Source organism: Cnephaeus nilssonii (genome assembly GCF_951640355.1).
Source record: "Cnephaeus nilssonii genome assembly, chromosome: 9".
In the NCBI taxonomy this organism is placed as follows: Eukaryota; Metazoa; Chordata; class Mammalia; order Chiroptera; family Vespertilionidae; genus Cnephaeus; species Cnephaeus nilssonii.
Window position 1 is genome coordinate 74,612,686 of NC_137080.1, and position 22,192 is coordinate 74,634,877.

The 22,192-nt window shown below is 36.7% G+C and overlaps 1 protein-coding gene across 6 annotated transcripts in view; it reads left to right on the top strand.

The window, feature by feature from the left end:
- Positions 1–3,626, top strand: part of HMGCLL1 (3-hydroxy-3-methylglutaryl-CoA lyase like 1) — a gene marked incomplete at both ends in the record, with an annotated part of 179,632 nt that extends 176,006 nt beyond the window's left edge. For 4 of the 6 annotated variants that reach the window (XM_079781200.1, XM_079781201.1, XM_079781204.1 and 1 more), the window contains 2 exons: positions 961–1,086; positions 3,525–3,626. In XM_079781200.1, coding sequence (XP_079637326.1) covers positions 961–1,086; positions 3,525–3,626 — 228 coding nt within the window. The remainder of the gene's footprint in view (positions 1–960; positions 1,087–3,524) is intronic. The other 2 variants (XM_079781202.1, XM_079781205.1) reach the window with 1 other exon arrangement.
- Between the last annotated feature and the right edge of the window lie 18,566 nt (positions 3,627–22,192).

Below are 22,192 nucleotides of genomic sequence, written 5' to 3' on the forward strand. Positions count from 1 at the left end.
TACGTCTGCCTCTCTTCTCCTGTTATTCAAATCTCATCTCCAGGGCCCTTTTCAGGGTCTGTTGTGCTCATGTCTTCCAGCACACACAGAGCCCCTCCACCTCCGATGTCCCTTGACACATAACATGTACCAACTCAAATGTTTTCAGAGGCCACAGATCATAGCAGAATGTGAATTCTCTGGAGACAGAGGTGACCTTGAGCAAAATGTGTGATCCCTCTGTACTTGAGTTTCTTCATCTGTGATTTGGGGGCATAGAAGAGCACCTACCTCATGGATTTTTGTGAGGATTGTGAGTTAATACTCATAAGGTGTTAAGAATAATAACCAGCACTTTGTGAGGACCTAGTAAATGTGAGCTGATGCTATTATTAGTAGTGGATGCTTTGCCTCTTAAATATTTCTTTGCTACTCCCAAAGCAGCAGGGTGTTGTGTATAAAATAATGGTTCAGAAAAGACTGGGTGAATTGAACCTACAAAAATCATATTTCAAATGCAGTGATGCTGCCACTACCATTACCAGAAAGTTTTAAGGCACCTTGATTTTGAGTTGGTATGTTAGAAATATTTCATGTTGTTTATAGAATGCTTTTAGGATAAAACTTAAGATTTGAGGTTGAATAATACATACAATCTAGGTGTGAATTCATCTTACTTTAGGCTTCACCCCCTACAAAAGAAAAAATGTGTTGCTAGCAATGAAAACACCATCTTAATGTTGATCTACGATTCGTCTAGTTCCCCAAATCCTTAGTAGACTTTGTTAGCCTTAAAAAAATGAGATTAGTTAGAAAAGAAAGCAGCACCCCAAGGACTGTTCTAGCAGCAGGTGGGTAAGTGAATGTTTGGACAAGGGGTTCAGATTTTGCTTATTTGCTCTTTGGAACAAGTTAAATAGAAATACAACAATTTAGACGCCAGAAATATACAAGCCCTGGGTGTTTCGGTTTGTTTTTCAGATGGGGATCAACGTGGTGGACTCTGCAGTCTCGGGATTAGGTGGCTGCCCTTATGCAAAAGGTGCTTCTGGAAATGTAGCCACTGAGGATTTGATATATATGCTTAATGGCCTGGGGCTCAATACAGTAAGTGAGTTTTACATATTTTAATATTCATGTATCCCTTGCAGATCCAGCTTGGAATGCGTCTCAGATTGGGAAGCAATTTTGAGGTCAAAGTTTTACTATACTTTTGCTATTTGCTAAAATGCACAGTGGGAAAATATAATAAAAATTCTTTGGGGAGCCTTAAAAAGTAACTTATTGCTCTAGTTCAATCACCAATAATGCTACCATTTCACATTTTTATAGTGCTTCATGACCTCCAAGTACTTTTTTTTAATGTTTTATCTGATTTGGTTTTACATGCTTTGTGATTTAGAGCCTGTGTCTTTCCTGTTATGATTATTGTTTTCACAGTTTGGGGATTTTTTTTTTTTTTTAGATATTTTCCTTGGAGAAAAGGGAGATCTTGATTTTCTCCCAGTGACAACTAGGGCTTCTGGCAAAGAGCCCAGGGCACATTTAAAATGGTCAGTGGAAGAGTAGAGCTCCACAATACTTAGCATGTGAGACACTGGACAACAAGAATAGTCTCTTTACAAGTGGTATCTGAAACGCACATGCTCCACCCAAATAAGCACCTTGTTTGGCCACATGCTTGTTAGCATGACTTATTTCATCTATAAGGCAGATTTTTTTTTTTAGAGAAAAAATATGAAAGGCAAGAAAAACAGTTCACAGATGATTAGAAGTTCATAATATTTTCTGAAATAAGAGCATCAGCTGGATTACAAAATGGAATGTTCTCTGTCCTTCTCCCTCTCCCGTCTCTCCAGTCACCCCTCTCCCCTCTCTCCTCTTCTCTTTCCTCTACTCATATTGATGCTTCTGCAACACCAAAATTGCCTGCAGTCTTCATTTCTACACCATTCTATTTCTCACCTCTCATGGTTTCACAACCGCTTGGAATGGCCTTACTCCCCATACTTGATTTCACCTGAGAGTGAAGCACCACCATCCTCAAAAATTCTTCTTTTGGCATCTTTTTGCCTATTCACAGGCCCATAATGATGGGTTCTTCTCCTTAGTGCTTCCATGCTACCCTCCATGCCTCTACATCTGAACCTACCTACAGTGAGGTTATAGAATGAATTATCTTATTTCTGTGTCTAGTTTCCTGTGCAGCCAGCGAGCAATTATTATAGCTTATTCATACTCTATACCCGTTACATAGAGATGCTCAACAACATTCATTTATACCATGTGGCACTAAACACCAAAAGCTATTTCTTGTAAACACCAAAAGCTATTGGCTATTTTCTATGATTAGGAAATATTATTTCACTTACAAAGTAGCTAAATCATTTCTATCAGAAATGTATAGTCATGACAGAAACAAGAAAAATAGATCTTTTCTCAGAGATCCGATGACTGCATTGAACTTAGCTGATGCAGAATATGTGTCAGGTCATGTTTTATAACTTTCTCCCTCTCCCTTCCTCTCTGTCTCAAATCAATTAAAAGAGAGAAGTAATTGGGTATTTATTTTTTTCTTGACTAGCTTTTAATTGGGTATATTAGAATGACGATCTCTTTATGATCATTGTTACAAAAAGCCCCTGATTTTTTTATACTTATTTTAAGAAAATTACAGACTCACATAAATATTTTAAAAAAAAAAAAACTACTCCTTAATAGCAAGGAAGTCTGAATCTGTTCTAAGTCCACGTTGTTTCTAGTTCATATTGAGGGAGAACATAGGCGTTTATGAAAAGCTTCTTGAGCACAAATCTCTGGTTAATCCACCTAATGCTCTGCCTCCCCCAGTGACAATAAAGGTACTGGGTGGAGACCTGGAGGGTGACCTTTTGTTATGCCAAGTCCTAGAGCTGAGGAGCATGCCTTGAATTTGGCCTTCATACTCAATGGCCTATCTATCATACATGGATTTACTAAACTTTCAGAGTACAACCCAGGCAAACAAGTTCCAGATATTCCCTAAATATTCTTCATTTCGTTTGACCTACAGCTACCTCCTCCAATAGCACACCATTAGTGGTTTTTCTGAATATGGTTTAAAAACATTATACATTCAACTGTCCTGTATTTCTTATAGCTCTATCAAGTTTCTTTGTAAAGAGGTATTTTTTTTCCCTAAACTTTTCCAAACCATTATTATTTTAATTGCCCTTCACTGATATTTTATAGATTGTTTCTAGTTTCAGTATTGTCCTTCCTCGAATCCAGGTGCCAACCTGAATTATACTGGTTTATTCAGGTGTGGCCAGCCTGTGGTTTTATATAGGGTCAAATTCAAGATAGATTTTAATAAAGAAGAAAAATCTAAAATGTTGACTACATAGTTCATGAAAACAAAGCTTGCCCCCAAATCAATAATGAACAGTATGTTTTTTAGTAACTTTAAATGGTGAAGTAACTGTTAATAAAATTAAAAGGAATCTGTTTTGTCCTCTTCCTTCCAAATGCCTCTTCCCCTCTGGTACCCCTGCTTTCTTTACCAGGGTGTGAATCTTCACAAAGTAATGGAAGCTGGTGACTTTATTTGCAAAGCTGTGAATAAAACGACAAACTCGAAGGTAGCACAAGCCTCCTACAATGCTTGACATGAATGAATTTGTGACTCAAGGCCGAGAAGATCCATTTCCGCTACAGATATTCATCTAAAGATCATTACTGTCAATTTATTCTGAAATGTGAAGGAATAGACACAAGTTGGGGGGGGGGGAGAGATACTTTTCAAAAGAGTACAAGTGGACCCATTTTGAAGTCAACACAAAGTGAAACCAGTCATCAGGTAAATCACAAGCTGAAGCTAAATAATAAAATTTGTAGATATGTCTTTGAACATGGGGAAACGTCTATTCTTTTGTTCTTCTAGAACTCACTTGTTAATTTAGTAGACGTGAAAATTGAGTTCAGCTTTCCCCAAGATTTCCCTAAATACCAAATACTGTGTGAAATACTTAATCAAGCTGGCTTAGCACTGTGTACGTACCGTCAGTCGTTTATGAGTCCTGCATAGTGTGCAAAGTGTGTGGCCTCGATATGCGTTATGCCTTTGGATCTCAGCTTCCCATTTGCCAAGTCAGTTAAATAATGGACCAAGCGCCAGATCTCCAGCCGACCCTACATAATTTTTAGCAAAAGAACTTCTACATTTCAAGTATGGCTAACATCTGTTAACTATTTCAATGACTTTATCTTGTTCCAAGAGGCTGTGGTCAATGGCAAGACGCCATATCCTGGAAGCATATTACGACCTCCCATGTTTGTTACATGCTTCCAGTTTACCATACTCTTTCTTTCATCAGTTAGAGTAAAAACCAGCGTGGTGTTACTCAACTGTGGAGAAACAGAAGGCACAACTTTCATCTTGCTGTCTAAACTGCAGTGATGAGAATAGATTGATACATGTAGCATAATCCACATTCGTAATTGTCAGATCACTTCCAAATTGCTGGAGGAAATGTCATTATAATCCTAAGAATGTGTTAGTAAGCCAGTTTTTAATTCATAAAATAAACTTTTTTCATTGATTCAGGGCACTTTGATTAAATCATATCTTGTTGTTGACTTTTTTATGGTTATTTTTAACGTTGAAGTGGCTGAACTTTTATCTTTTGTACTAGAAAGAATTGCCAGAAATAGCAAAAAGTAATATATCAAGTTGAGAAGAGGAACAGGAGGACTATGTTAAGAAAAACATTTCTGAAACTTATGCAAATAATATGGAGACAGTATTATTACATGTGTCTCTAAAACATCAGTTCTATTATTTATGTAGACTTCTCCAATAATACTGGGCGATCTTATCTTTGAATAAATTTGAATATAACTTGAAATATGAATGTGCGCATTGTGAACTTTCTACTAAATATTCATTAAAACATTGAAATGAAAAGGAGTTCAACAAAATAAGTACTGATTACAACTAAGTTAACTTTAAAAATATATAATAAGAATCAGGAGGGAAACATATTGATAATTGACAAAACCAAACTATTTCCATGAAAGAGGCCAACTCCTCTGGGTTGTGATGGCTGGGAGAGCAGGAGCTTGTGATCTGCAGCTCTCTGCATTTGGGTTAGTGTTTAGAGGTGGGAGCAGTGCCAGAAGCAAACAAAACTGCAGCTCTTTGTGGGTCTGCTTATTACATACCCCCTGTGCGTCTCCCTTCACAAAGAACGCAGCCCTGTGCACTGGGGCAGTGATGGGACACCCATCCTGATGGTGCAGAGCAGAATATACACCTCCTCACCTTCTGAGATGGACTTTTCCTATCTCTCGCAGAACTGTGATGGTTTCCATTTTGAGATATTTAGAAAAGCATCTGTTGATACAAACTGCGTATAGAAGCAGTTATGGGCAAAATTTGGCTGTTTTGAAATAAAAAGCACAGACTCTTTAAAAGGCAGAGCAAATAGTGAGAAACCCGAGGTGCAGCCTAGCACACACACAGCACACACATCAGTCTACCCATTGATCATTTCTGAAAATATTTTGATACTTCTAATCACACTCACCATGAGAAAGTTTATTTTAGGCATTTGTCATCTTTCCTCCACCCAAACCACCTAAAGCCCTCTGCTAGCTGAAAGAAAGTTTCTTTTCTGGTTTGGGGGAACGAAAAATTACATAATCACATAAAGCTGCCTAAAGTCCATAGGCAGAATCCCACGTAAAGCTAGATTTCAACTAACCAGGGAAACTTGGAATCATTGCAAACCCCACCCAAGTAACCCACCCACACATAAACCCATGCAAGGGTTAGCCTTGGGGAAAGGCTTAGAGACAGCAAAGTAATTATGACCTTTATTAACATACATGTCAAAATCATCTTCTATGGGATGGGCCCTTTAAATCAAGAAAAATATCCTTTCTAGAAAATGTGATATATTTTATCACATGTATGTGTTGATGACCTATTATAGTCTAAGTCCTTAAGGCTAAGTCACTGAAAAAAGGAAAGTTTCTAAATTCTGGATTCATGAAATTCATAAGCCAAATAAATGAAAATTGGCTATGACTTTCAGAGAAGATTCTGAATGCCCTTTTATGTTATATATTCTGATCACTGTAACATTTAATAAGTACTCTTTCAGCTGCACTTCTATGACTCTTCATTTCTGTATGGGTGCATCCTGTATGTTCAAAATGATGAACTCCAGATATGTGTCACAGGTGATTTAGCATTCAGTAAATAAGCCACAAATACCATCCCTATCTCAATTGTATAGGAGAGGTAAATACTAAGGCCTGGGTACCAGCCAGAAATCGGAACTGAAGTAATAGGCAAGTGAAGGATTGCTGTGAATATCAATAATCACCTGCAAATTGCTTTGTGTACAAGTAGATATAAGTTTTGTACTTCTGTGGGGTAGACCAAAAAGTTAAAAGGATAGTTTTGATAGAAAGGGAGGAGGGATAGGTCATGGGGTGGGGGTGTGGGGGAGGAAGGAACTATTTTCTGCCTTTGAGCAGCTCTGATAGAAGAGCACATTCTGCTATGGTAGAATGAATCAGTTGAATGCTCTGAATTGCACATAATATAAAACCTTAATTTGATAGGCTTAAGGAACAACAAAAATTATCTCAAATATTTCAGAAAGATTGCATTTCCACCCTCATTGGTTCAGTTATGTTATAAGGGAAAAATTTCTCCCCATTTTCCTGCTTTTCCTGTCTCTGAGTGTTGGCTCACCCTCAGGTTCTTGCTCCTCAGAGTTGCAAGGTTGTAACACTGCCAGGCCTCACATTCTACACAGTGCTCCTCTTTTTATTGTTTACAGTATTACAGATGACCCCATTTCCCCCACCTTGCCCCCCTCCACCCAATCCCCTTCCCACCCCAGGCCTTCATCCCACTGTTGTCTGTAAATGTCTTTTTTAAAAATCAATGAAGAGTGTTTCTTCACCCCATTGCAAACTTTCTCTCATGTTTCTTTGGGAAGAATATCATCACATGCTCCTTCTTTAAACTATGACTTATGTGGCAAATAGACCATTAGGATAGACCAACTTATGTCACTGGTGAATTTGAACAGATCAATGAAGTGGTAGGAAAAAAAACAAAACAAAATATGAACACATTTTATGGTGAGACAATAGCAAAATTAAAGGTAGGTGAGTTACCAGCACTAAGGAAGGACCTATAGCCAACTTCTTTGAGATAGGAGGAAAAGAAGGAAGTAGAAAGTTTTACATGTGAGTTGTACAGGTTTTTAAGGGGAAATTAGTTGATTTTGTTAATTGGTCTCTATTTTATTGGGAAGTGAGATCTTTGGGTATTAGAGTTGGGGGGTGGAGTGAGGGCTTGAGAAGAATGGTAAAGCTTGAAACCCACCCAGAGCAGTATTAGAAGTTAACTTACTCTATGGAAGAAAGGTTTCCAGGGGCTGTTAAATGCTAAAACCAAATCTACTTCTCTGTCCTCAGGCTGTAGTTACCAACCTGTACATTCCCACCTATTGGAAGCAAATGTGATTTCAGGGGCAAGTCAAAATGTGTTCCATGGCCAGCAGGGTTGTCATCACTTGGAACACTTTGAGAAATGTAGAATCTTGGGCTCCACCCCAGACTGACTACATCACAATGTGCATGTTTAACAAGATCCTGGCAGGACTCATAAGCTCATTAAAGTTTGAAAGCATTTGTCTGTTGTACACATATTCCTTTGGGTGTCTGAAGCTTCATTTATTCAAAATACCTTGTCCCACTTCCCCTCATGCATTGTGCTCCAGCCCACTGTTTTTTCTCTGCTCCTGAAACTAACTACACAAAATGGAACTGTAAACATAAAATTTTCATTTCTTTAATATGTCCTTTTCTCCTTTCTTCCCTTTTGATTCAAACTGGCCTCATCCAGCACCCTGGATCACCTGCCTGCCTCAGGACAATCAGGTTCTAATCAGCATCAAATAATCTTAGGAACAAAGCCTTGGGTCTGTTGTCCACAGAAACAGAGTTTCAGTCAAACCAAAGATAACATTGGGCCTCAGTTGCATTTCAGCTCCAGGCCCAGAAAATCTGAATGACTTCACTAACAAGAAACAAGATGGGATGACACCATGGCTGACATCAGGACCAGAGGCAATGATCAACAACCCCCCTATCCTGGTTCCCACAATCAGTAGATACCATGACCCTAACTTCCTTAGTCACCATGATTAATGGTTTCTCCCCTGAATAACCCATCCCCTATTTAAATAATCTGAGCCCTTAATAGTTTTTTAAGGTTTGTTTTGTAACAGTTTGGAAGCAATGCTTATAGAAAATTCTTAAAAATTATGTTGAATGATTGAATTAAGGGGCAGATACATATATACACCAAAAAGGATAAGAAATGTTAAACAAAATTGTCAGAGAAACAAATAATCTTTTAAGCAGGAATGTAACCCTTAGAACTGGTACAAAAGGTTAACAATATCAACAATAACAAAGCCTTCCTGAGATGGACAATATGCATTAACTACAATAGGAAGTGCTTATAGTTCCTTCCTATTTCTTTGAATCTCTCTTACATACCCACAAACACACATTCTCACACAGGCACACACATGTATAACATATCATTCCAATTAGGGCCAGTAAACCTCAGTTTCCTCATCTAAACTTATTGCTACTTGTCTCTTCTCCTGTCCAAGGAGTGGGCACTGCACTGTCTAGTCAAAGAAAGCAAGCCTGTTACATCAGCTGTCATCTGTGCGATTAAGTGGCATAACAATGTCATAATGCTTTGATATCAAGGCCTAATTCATTTGATATTCTTTAGGTAATTATCATTTATACTTGTTTCAGAATCTAGTCTTAGGATAGATATGACCCTCAATTCTCTATACCTAACACACAACAGCAAACTTACTCTCTGCTGTCTCAATTCAGGCTGCACATTTGATCAGTGGAGGATGGGAGGGGGAGCTTGCAACACAGATGCCTGAACTTCACCTACAGAGGTTCTGACTTAATTGGTCTGGAGAGGGACTTCAAGCATCAGCATTAAAAAAAAAATAGTGTATGCAAAGCAATCTTCTGTGAAGCCAGAGTTTAAAATTCTCCACTCTAGCACAGTGGTTTTTAAGGTGTGGTCCTAGGACCAGCAGCATCAGCAATGTGGTCTGTGGTCTGCTTTTTCCAGGAGTTTTAACCAGATGAACTTGGATCATCTGAGAGTCAGCTCACAAAATACATATCATTAATGAATGTATACTCCAGAGATGAGGGTAAGCACTGGAATGCCAATTCATTAGAACACAATTAGAATTCACTAGAAGAACACATTCTTGGGCTCCAACTCAGATATACTGAATTAGAAGCCATATGTTGAGGCCCAGCAACCTGTGTTTTTGCAGGCCCTCCAGGTGATTCTCAGGGACCCTCAAGTTTGAGAATACTATTCTAGGGTGAATTGCCTTTCCCAACAGTGACTCACCACCCTTGCAGTTGAGTAAGGAGAAAAAAAGAACAAGAGTCTATTTATTGCATGCTCTGCATTCACACAGCAAAGCATCATTTCAAACCAACACTCACATATTATTTCACATTTCCAATGTGAACAGGGTTTACAGGGAAGAAATGGGAGTATGAACAAATGTCAGCATCCCTGGCCACATTCCTCCCGGAGACTCTGTGTCCCAGCTCCATGTGATGAAGACCCATGTGACCAGACTCAGCATCAGAATTTCTCTAGACAGCTTAGATCTGAGATCAATTCTACCAATTTTCTATATAGGACATCCTTCAAGCTCATAAAAGTATAAAAGAAAACCAAAGTGAATGCAATGGAACACTTGGGATAGCCATAAAAGAAGATTAAAAACAAAGCATCAATTAATTGATGGAAAGAGACATTATCACCAAACTACATTCATTGTCCCAGTGAGAGAGGAGGTTTAATGGACTTACTGCAGACCCATTAGTCTTGAGTCTTTTCTGGCACCATCTGATCTATTACTCAATGGCTATACAATGTTGGTCAATTTACCTAATACCTTTAAACTTCATTTTGAACCTCACTTCCTTCACCAATAAAACGTGGATTATAATAGCCCTTATTTATACAGCTGTTAGAAGGATTCATGAAATAATGCTTACAAGTGTTTGGCAAAGTGCCTGACACTTAGTAAGTGGTCAATAAATGTTAACTATCATTTTTATTATCCCTTTCTATGGCGCTGCCTTGGACTGGAATTCTTCCTCCATTAGGAATTGTCTAACCCCCAGGGAGGCTCTTGTAAAAGATCATCCTTTATCCCCTTCCATGTAAAGAGGGCATTATCTTGAAGAGCCTGCCATGATCCCAAACAGACAGCTCACCATCAAACCGCAGAAACACATAATCTTAAACTGACACCAAAGCCCCATGCTTTACTTACGATGCTGTATCACTAGGCTGTGCATTCTGAACTAATTATTATCTGTACTAATTAGTCCCTGTATTTCTTATAACTGCTGTTACAGGTAGGGGCTTACTATCAGACTTTTACTGAATAAACCTGTTTGAAGAACATCATAGCATGCTCCATCTCCACATTCTGCATCATTTAAAGTCAGACATTTCATGAACATTAGGAATTTGTCCCATTCTTTTGGCAGCTGGACAAGTCAGCAGGGAGATCCATTGCCACACGAGTTGTCAGTATTTATTTGGTGGGCCGTCTTGCTGGGCAGGCTTCTAATTTATCCTTGTCCTGCAGAATATCATTCTATATGCCTCCATTATAAAGTTGCATGCTCAATTGAAGAGAGCTATTCTTGTTTCCATGGGAATCATGTATCCTCTGGCCTGAGTCACAGTGTCAAGTTTATGTTGCTTGTACTCTTGTAAGACTGTAGAGAAAATACCTCAAAACTCCTGATAACTGTTTCATCTGAACATTTCTCCAGCTAGTTCTTTAAGGCCCCTGTCATTGACAGAGTAGACAAACACATCACAGGAAGCCAGATCATTATCCGAATCATCCGAATCCTGAAAGCTGCCTCTCAGTAAGATTTCCACAGTGGCCTCTATCTGTACATGAATGCCAATGTGTTGGATTGTTGGCCACATTCTGGAAGCATTCTGAGAGGCCTGTGGCATTATAAGGAAATGGCCTGCTCTTCTCAGCAGTTTCATCCAGGTGGAACAGTGTTATCTGGGAGTCAGCTGACAAAATTCACATTCTGAGTGTGTGTATACTCCAAGAGAGGGGAAGCGATAGAATTGGAATACCAATATCCGGTTCCTTTGCTTAAATTTTTGAAAATAGTTAATTTAGAAATAGTACTATTGTTAAACTATTGTTGCTAAAAAGTATATCATCCCCCATAAAAATTTCCTATCTACTCTTTGAAACAACATTGGAAAAAGACCATTTTACTTTGTCTTAAAAATCTCAATTTTAAAATGTATTTGTTAAAAATATAAAAACTAATTTCTTCTGATAAGTTTGCAAGAACCACTGATAGACATTAGGAAAGCAGCAATGTATTTGTAAACTTCAGTCAAATCTTTTCTATGAAATTGGTAGATGGGATTTAAAACTTTGGTCATGGTTTGTAAGTATAGCCACAAATGCACTTCTATTTAGATTCATATATCTTTATATCTTCCTCCCACCCACAGCTGTACTGAAATATAATTGAGATATAATATTGTCAATACAACATGCTGATTTGATACACTTACATACTGAAAAATTATTACCACCATAGTAGTTAATGCCTCCATTACGTGACATAATTACCATACATTTTTGAGGTGAAAACATTTATGATCTTTCTTAACAACTTTAAAGTATATAACACAGTATTTTTATCTATTATAATCAACATAGGAGAATGGTTGTTACCAGGGGCTGGGGAGTAGGAAAACTTTGGTCAAATAGTACAAGCTTCCAGTTGGAAGATGAATAAGTTCTGGGGATTGAATATCTGGATCTTTCTCACAGCAGCCTTAACACTAGGATATCTATTACACTTGTATAAAGAAAAACATATGTAATGAACTGCCCTTAAATAAAAAAGAGTATGTCCTTGGCTTTGTTGGCTCTCAGGTTCTTCATCGATGTTGAAGATCAGAGGAGTTCAGGTTAGAATTATGGGCAATGAGGAAGAAAAGAGAAATATGTGATGATTTGTTAAGAGCATTAGTGGGTGTAAGTGTGTGTTTCTGTAAGGGGTTTGTAGACACATGTAAAGGATGGTGTCCAACATGGGCATTGGGAAGCTCTTAGTCCTGTTTCTACTACTCGGGTGACTAGAGGCTGTTTCCTGGACCCATTGCACTTCTGTAGCAGCACTCCACCATCACTAGGATTTCATGTGCACAGGCAGGCAAGGTTATGGTCCAAAGCTGTCATTTCGGAAGTTATGCCATTCATGTCAATAACATTATCTTTTAAAATTGGAATTTCATTGAGTCATTTCCATATAAAAAAATAAATTTCACTAATATATAGTCACACTCTGTTTTTATATTATGCTGATATTGTTAACAAAGTATTAATATTTTGTTTTGTTTATAGTATTAACAATCATATTAATCAATTCAATTATCAACAATATTCCTAGATTTGTATTCAGATGAAATTCAATTGTTTCTGAAACTCAAATCCAGACTGACAAGAGAAGTTTCCAACTGTCCAAGAAATTCAAAAGAATGTGTTTATTTTTTCTAAAACAACTTCAGTGAACTATCAATAAACATATTAATTTCATGGGCAGAATGTTTGAATAAGTGACCAGGTGCAAGACAGTGACTTTGCAGGATTATCACTTACTTCTATCTTTAATTAAAAAAAAACATGTTATTTTATTTTTTATTTCTCATAACTTATATGTAGCACCATTTAGTATATCTACATGAATTGGAGCTGGGCTTTAATGATTCATGGTTTTCCAAGATGAGTAAAGGTTTCCACTTTACACCAACTGTTTAAAGAAAACGCATGTCTATAGGAAGTACTCCTGTGGTCAGGATTCATTTGCACCCTCCTTTTAAATATGGATTTAATGTACCATTCTAATAACATTTTCTATTATCTCCTACTACCCTGCCCTCCACAGTCTCTGTTCAAACTCCCTCAAAATGAATCACAACTCCTCAATGGCCTGCCCTTCCTCATGCTCATTTCTTGGCCTCTGATAATCTCCCTCAGGTAGCAGCTACTCATCCAGCGTGTCCTCACAGCAATTTGTTTATACTTGATCACTCTTCAGTGTGATTATTCACTACGTGCCAGTCTTTCTGATAGATTGTGAGCTGCTGAAAATCAGAGGCTGCATCATGTATACCTGTGCATCCCTGGGTCTCACATGTTATCTAACATATTATAGCATTTCACCAGTGTATGTTGAATGAATTGACATAACTAGTAACCTTAAAAATTTGGGGGATTAATGATAAACTTCATTTCATAACAATCTCAGTTGCTATTGAAGTGTGCAGAGCAAAATATAAGCCCTGCCCTCAATGGCTTACGAATGTGATGTTTTGGAAAATTGTACCTTCATTTTCCTAATTTAGAGGAGCTCCTACTCTTAAGTAACCTCTTGGTATTTTCCATTTTTCTTACTATGTTAAATCCCTGAAGATTTGGATGCCCAACAGACTGTTAGTAAACAACTAAGATATATTTGATATTTGAACCACTTTTGCTAGAACTGCCTCACATACAAGTCCACAAGCTGTTGAGGAAACTTGTAGGTTCTCCTGTAAATGGATTGAAAAAGCACAAGTACAAATCAAGGTTCTTATTTGCCTACAAGTTTCAGAATAGTAAACTTTATTCATCCATTTAACAAGTTTTTTTTAGCAGATATATAAGATAAACACTGCCAAATTCAGAGGTTTCAATACTGAACAAGGTAGTAGCAGTCCCTGGCTTCGCTAATTCTGAGAAGGTAGTTCAGTGCAAGTTGGATAGTTGCACTACAGGATGACAAGTACAGCTGCAATTTAGCAGCTCTAAAGTGTACCTGATGTGCTTGACAGGGTCTTTCAGATAAGGATCTACATGAAACCCTATATACAGACCAGCTAATACTATTGGGAACCAATGACTAGATAGTGCTTAAGTGGAAAAGTATGAAGGAGTTTCTAGATGAATGGTGTTAACCTCATTTACTTCTTTCTGGCACTATGTACTTCTGTGTATTTGTCTATTTTTATGCCAATCTTTTTCAGTCACAATCACTACCTACCTTTGGGTTGACTCACTATCTAACCTCAAACTCTAGCATGTATGGACAATCATGTATCATTTCAGGAGTTTATTTATTACTTCTGTCATCAGTTCTTTGTCTCAATACTCAAGTTAAATGGCATAGTATGCAAAGAAAAAAATGAGCATGAGGAAGAGCAGGCCATTTGATACCTTGAAAGTCTAAGCCTGTGGATAACAAATTCCCATTGATTTCATCATCATTTAATAAGTATTAATGAAATAGAAACTAAAAAGACAATAGAAAATACCAATGACACTAAGAGCTGGTTCTTTGAAAAGATAAAATCTGCAAACCTTTCGCTCAATTTACCCTGAAAAAAAGAGAGGTCTCAAATAAATAAAATCAGAAATGAAAGATAAATTACAACCGATACCACAGAAATAGAAAAGACCAAAAAAATACTATGAACAAATTATATACCAAAAATTGGACAACCTAGAAAAAATGAATAGATTCCTTAAAAAATACAACTTTCCAACATTAAATATGAAAGAAATAGAAAATTTTAAGAGACCAATATTTTTAGTAAGGAAGTTGAATCAACCAAAAAACCTCCCAACAAACACAAGTCCAGGACAAGATGGCTCTAATGGTAAATTCTACCATAAATTTAAAGAAGAATTAATACTAATTATTCTAATTTTATTTTTCCAAAAAAAAATGTAAGAAGAGAGAACACTTTGAAACTCGCTTTATAAGGTCATCATTATGCTGACACCAAAAACAGACAAGGACATTCCAAGGAAAGAAAATTATAGGTCAATACCCCTGGATGAACATAGATGAAATAATCTGCAACAAAATGTTAGTAAACTGGATTCAACAATATTTAAAAGGATGATATACCATGATAACTTTTGGATTTATTCCAGGAATACAAGAATGGTTCAACATTTTCAAGCCAATGAATACACCGCATTAATAAAAATAAAAATAAATTCATATATCATTTCAATTGATTCCAAAAAAAAATTTGACAAAATTCAAAATATATTTATAATAAAAATTCTCAAATGGTAGGTAAGAGAGAGCCAAACTTCAATATAATAAAGGTCATATATGACAAGCCCATAGCTAACATCATACTCAATGGTAAAAAGCTGAAAGTTTTTCCTCTAAGGTCAGAAACAAAGAAGGACTCCCACTCTTGTCATGTTTTTTCAACATAGAGTTGAACATTCTAGTCACAAAACTAAATTTAAAAAATATATAAAAACACATTAAAATAGGAAAGGGAGAGGTATAACTCACCACTTGCAGCTGACATAATATATATAGAACATTCTAAAGATTCCATAAACACTCTTAGAATTAATAAAAAATTAGTTGTTGCAGAATACAAAAATCAATATATAATTTTTCATTTCTATACACTAAAATGATCAAACCCAGAAATTTTAAAAAGTCACATTTACCACTGCATCAAGAATAAAATACATAGAAATAAATGTAACCAAGGAGGTGAAAGATCTGTACACAGAGAACTATAAGACATTGATGAAAAAAATTGAAGAAGAGACAAATAAATAGAAAGATGGTCTATGTTTGTGGATTAGAACAATTGATAGTGTAAAAACATCTATACTACTCAAAGCAATTTACATATTCAATCCAAACCCTATCATAATTCCAATGGCACTTTTCACACAAAAGTAGAACAAATAATTCTAAAATTTGTATGGCACCAAACACCTTTAATAGTCAAAGCAGTCTTGAGAAAGCAAAACAAAGCTGAAGGTATCATGCTCCCTGATTTCAAACTATATTACAAAGCTACAATAATCAGAACAGTATGGTATCAGAATAAAAACAGACATTATAGATCAATGTAATAATGTTGAGTCCAGTAATAAACTCACACATATAAGATAAAACAATTCATGGTGAAGGAACCAATAATGTACAATGGGGAAATGATAATTGCTTCAATAAATAGTGTTGGGAAAACTGGATAGACACATAAAAGAATGAACTGGATCACTATCTTACACCATACACAAAAATTAACTCAAAATGAATTAAGACTTGACTATAACACTTTAAACCACAAAACTTATAGAATAACACATAAGTAGTTAGTTCTTTGACATTAGTCTTGGAGATGATGATTTAGAAATAAGCAAAGGAAACAAAACCAAATATAAACAAGTAGGACTACATCAAACTAAAAAGGTTCTGCACAGCAAAGGAAATCATCAACAAAATAAAAAGATGGCCTACTGAATGGGAGAAAATATTTTCAAATCGTATTTGATAAGGAGTTAATATCCAAAATATATAAAGAACTCATATAAATCAATAGCAAAGCAATTAGGTAATGGGCATAGATCTGAACAGACATTTTTCCAAAAAAAGACATATAGTGGGACAACAGACACATGAAAAGTTCCTCAACATCACTAATCATCAAAGAAATGCAAATAAAAACCACAAAAAAAAATATCACCTCATACCTGGTAGAATGGTTATTATCAAAAACTCAAGATAGAACAGGTGATAGTAAGGACTTTGAGAAAAGGGAATCCTTGTATACTGTTGGTGGGAATGTAAATTGTACAGCCATTATGGAAAACAGTATGGAGATTACTCAAAAATTTAAAATATAGAACTATCCCATGATCCAGCAATTCTTCTGGGTATTTATCTGAAGGAACAAGAACAATAACTCAAAAAGACATATGCACCCCCATGTTTATTGCAGCATTGTTTACAATAACCAAGGTATACACACACCATATATAATACTACTAGAGGCCCAGTGCATGATTGAATCATGCACGTGTAGGGTCCCCTACACGCTTTCGCTTTTCACGGTGGAGCTGGGTGCCTGTCCACTGGTGCACCAGGCCTTTCAGAAGCCTCTGCCGAGCCAGAGGCTTCTGAAAGGCCTGGTGCACCAGTGGACAGGCACCCAGCTCCCCCACTTTTGATGGTCCGTGGCTTCTGAGGTGGGCTACCCTGCTGTTGAGAGGCACAGGGGGCGGGACTCCCGCCCCCTGTGCCTCTCAACAGCAGGGTAGCCCCCCTCAGTGGCAGCGGATCCATACCTCTCAATGGCCGGATAGGCCACCTAGAGTCCCGTCCCCAAGCCTCCTGCCGCCCAATCGTGGGAGTAGCGGAGTGATGGTAATTTACATGTTACTCTATTATTAGATAGGATTCCGCCATAAAAATAATGGAATCTTGCCATTTGCAACAACATGGATTAACCTTGAGTACATTATGCTAAATGAAATAAGTCAGAAAAAGACAAATATCATTTGATCTCATTTACATGTGGAATCTAAAAAATAAAAATAAATAAACAGGTTGGGGGAAAAAATGTTTGAAAGGGCTCATACAGTCAAACTTCCAGTTATAAATAAAAAAGTCATGGTATGCAATGAACTGCATGATGAATATAGTTGATAATACTGTACTGCATATATGAATCTGCTAAGGCAGGAGACCTTAAAAGTCCTCATCACAAGAAATCATAACTCTGTATGGAAACAGATGTTAAATAGACAAATCACATTGCTCATTTTGCAATATATGCAAATATTGAATATTTTACACCTGAAATTAATATAACGTTATATGGCAATTATACATCACTGAAAAAATAACAAGTTTTTTTTTAAGTACTTATTGTTCACTTCTGATTATGTTTGCCTGCAGGCAACAAGGATACAGAGGTACATGGTTGCAGTTATTGTCCTAATTAATACTCTATGTAATAAAATGTCTGACTCCATTTTTGATATGTGACCACTGATAGCTTTAAGTCCCCCCATGCAGCCATACCCTTCTCTGCCCCATCTGGGAAAGCTGATAAGAAAGCCCAGGTTCTCCCTCCATTGGTGCTAGTGGGGAAGTGCAAATCATGTCATCATCAGCAAGGATGTTCTAACAGAGCAGGAACCCCAACCTTGGCTGTACCCCCACAATTATACCCAGAGACATTTACCCCTTTCTTCTCACAAGCCATTTTCAGATCTGCTTGGACACTTCCCTGATCTTCTCAGAAAGATTCAGTATGTGAATAATACTTGTCCTCATATTCTTTTGGTATGTGTGACCTCAGCAGTCTCAACATTTAATTTGGGTAGAGGCTCATCCCACCTATGTGGGTGATCAAAATACCCTATAATGCTACTTATCTGCTTCACCATAATGAAAGCATGTTTATCTTTCATCTTTATACTGGTTTCCTCATGGTCCCAAGATACCTTCTTAGCTCCAGCCTTTACTTTCACATTCAAGGCCAGAAGAAAGAGTAATAGCAATCTTGCTGCATCTCTCTCTTTTTATAAGGAAAATTATTGTTTTCCCATTGCCATTTGTTAGAACTATGTCATATCACTATACTTAGTTGCTAAAGTGTCAGGGAACTCAAGATTTTATTGGAGCATATTGACACCTGAAAGTCATATTTCTATATATGGAAGTAGGTAAGACTGGATCCTGGTTAAGCAACTATCACTGTCAGTCAGGCCAAATAGGGGGTCAAGTTGTTCTCTGTGCTAGATATATAACAATGAGTAAAATCACCAATGGTTCTTCACATAGAACTATCTAATGAGAGACCCACAAAAATTATCATCAAGCGACAATTACACGTGTAGTAAGTGCTATGAAGGAGAAGCTTATCTTTCTCTAACAGTATATGGAATAGTGTATGAAGAACTAAGGTGCTAAACAGTAGAAAAGGAGGAAAAAGACCACTTCATATGAAGGAAATACCATATATAAACATCTGTTTGTTGGAAGCTAGGGGCATGATGCATTTGGGAAAACCATAAAAAGCTAGTGTGGCTGAAGCATAGTGAGAAAACAGGGGAATATGGATGTGTGTACACCAGTCAATTAATAAGGAGGTTATTAATTATATATGCAAGGAATTCAGATGGGCAGGTACTTGGAGTTATGATTTTAGAGCCTCAATCCAATCCTCTTCTACAACCACATGCTCAGTCTTGAGACACAGAATTCACTCTCCCCATCTGTATATTTGTTCAATACAAAAGGTAGAAATAAAGAAATAAAAATGATTAAATTATGTAACAGGAATAAATTTTGTAATGTCATGAGATGTTATTATTCAAATGTTTCTCAAACAACACCCACTTCCTTAAGACAAAACAAATATAAAGAAGAGAGTGATTTATCTTTCTTCCTATTGACTGGCTATTAAGGAATATTTAGAATGAGAAACATAGCTTTTTAAAACCTTTTTCAATTATCTGGAGGCTCTGGTAATGGTCAACTTCTTCCCCATTATTGGCCATAAATTTGATATTCCAGTGTTGGTGAGGGGTTGTAGTAACTATAGCAAGAGAAAACGGTCTTTGGATTTGGCTACTCAGATGTAAATCAGAGGGTAAACATTATAAAATGTGTTCCAGAAAACAACTAGGGTATAGTAAAAACTAGGGATGTTAATTATTTACTACTTAGCCTTCATTACACGTGACTTTGTGTTGTCTGCTTGACACTGGTGATAAACTGAAATGGAAGAATCTGAAAGATGATGCTTAGAGAAAAGAAAAATAATCATCCTATAATTAGTTTTGACTTGACTGTGCAAAATGTTTAGTAGGCTTACTCGCATTATTTCAGGGTCAACCTAGGAGATAGTTTGGGAATGGTTGGAATGGCTGGACCATTTTCAAAAGAAAGTAAATTCATGTATCGAGAAGAACTTATGTAAGGCCTGATCTACAGAGCCTTAAGTTAGAATTTTATGTCTTGTTTTCTAGAAACATCTTTTAGGGAAATAAATTATGTCTTCAAAGTTCTTTGTGAGCCTCAAAGCACGTAAAACAAAGCCCAGAAACTACTGATGTGCAATCATGTATTTATTTGATGTTATTTTCTGTCAGTATATAAGCCTTTTTCGGGAATACGGGCATTGTTCTGGACAATAACCTGTATTAGAGATTTACAAATCTACAGTTCTTTGTGGAATCATGTCAATGTGAACCAATGGTAAGTACTTAGGATGGAATAAATATGAGTTTTATTGACTCAAGGTGCTTTGCCCCAGCTGTCAGACACAGACCAGACTCCTTAGCTATTCTTCACCCTGAATTCATAAAGAATAGCATTCCCACAGGACAATTTTAATTGGAAGCATATTTTACCCCTATAATGCAAACTCAAGGTCACAACAGGTAACCTGAAAGATTGTTCTACCATATGTTATGCCTAGAAAATATATTCCTCAAATATCATGATACACAAGGGGCAAAGATTACATAAGTCTTGAGATAAACTTCCCATCATGTCAGTTTACTATAACTGAGTGGTTGGGTTTCAAATGAAGGCAACATGCAATTTAGATTCCAGTATATACAAAGAAAATGAAAATTATGTTCTTCACCTGTCTGAGTGCCTTTTTACTTTTAAGTTTTACAGTGTGCTTCAAGATATTCAAGGATGAACATAATATATGGTCATATATTTTAGAAACCAGAGAATATAAGGCTTTTATTACAATAAAGTTAAATGTATAGTACTATTTACTTTTATAGATAGGCTTTAAAAGAAGTCTATTAGTACGTAATTTAAGTTCTCATAAGAAATGAAAGAAATATTAACAAAAGGTATTTCCTGCATTAAGACCTATAAGTATGTTTGAAATATTTTTGAATATTGATATATAATTTATTATTAAATACAATTTTTAAATTTAATGAGGAAATTAGAACATTTAAGCCTTCAAAATTATAATCAAGATATTTTTTCAATTCTTTATTTTTATTTAAATATATTTTTATTTATTTCAGAGAGAAAGAGAGAGAGGGAAAGAGCTAGAAACATCAATGATGAGAGAGAATCATCTATTGGCTGCCTCTTGCATGCCCCCTACTGGGGATTAAGCCTGCAACCCTGGCATATGTTCTAACAAGGAATCAAATCGTGACCTCCTGGTTGGTAGGCTGATGCTCAACCCCTGAGCCACACTGGCTGGGTGAGTTTTCAATTCTTGTAAAGATATTCCTAAATCCATTCTGTATAATTGTCCAGGCATTAATTGTTATCATCAAGACTAATGATGATAACTATTACATAGTGTGAATTAATCATAATATGTCTTAGTCAGCTTGGGCTGCTATACAAAGTTCCATAGACTGGATGGCTTATAAACAACAGAAAGTTATTTCTCACAGTTCTGAGCCTGAAAGTGCCCAATCAGAGTGCCAGCATGGCTGGAACCAGGTGAGACCCTCTCCCGGGTTGCAGACTGCTGACTTCCTGTGGCATCATCACAGGTAAAATGAAACCTAGAGAACTCTCTGAGTTCTCTCTTTTAAGGGCACTAATCCCATTCATGAGGGCTCCACACTAAAGACATGAATTCACTTCCCAAAGGCCCCACCTCACCTCCTAACTTCATAGGGGGCTAGGATGTCAACATACATATGAATTTTGGGGAGGTTACAACAATTCAGCCCATAATGTAATATTAAAGTTGAAGTAATAATTGCCTACTGCTTTCCTATCAAATTGCAGGATACCAGATAAAGAAAGTGCAAATAGGATATGCCACCAAAATGCTTTAATGCTGCCATAATTGATATTAATTTGCACAAGTATTTGTGTAATTATATATTTAACCCTTTGCACTCGCTTGCTTTTTTCTCGATTCTTTTATTCTAATGCTAACCATGTCGAGTCACACTCGACATCCGAGTGCAAAAGGTTAAGTCATTCCCACTTGACTTCTAGCTCCAGGAGGGCAGGTCCTTGTCTGTCACATTTCAGGGCCATCACAATGACCATTATAATGAATCAACATTTATTAAATTAATGATCTTGCCCTCATTAAAGAAATCACACTGGAGAATAACAATGGGAAAGCAAGAGCAGTTGTGGATGCCAAGATAAATGGCAACCAGAAAACTCTAAACTGCCTATTTAATAACCAAGAAGGACTGTAAGGTAGAAAACCACTGTGGTCAGTGATTCCTTAATTAGGGGG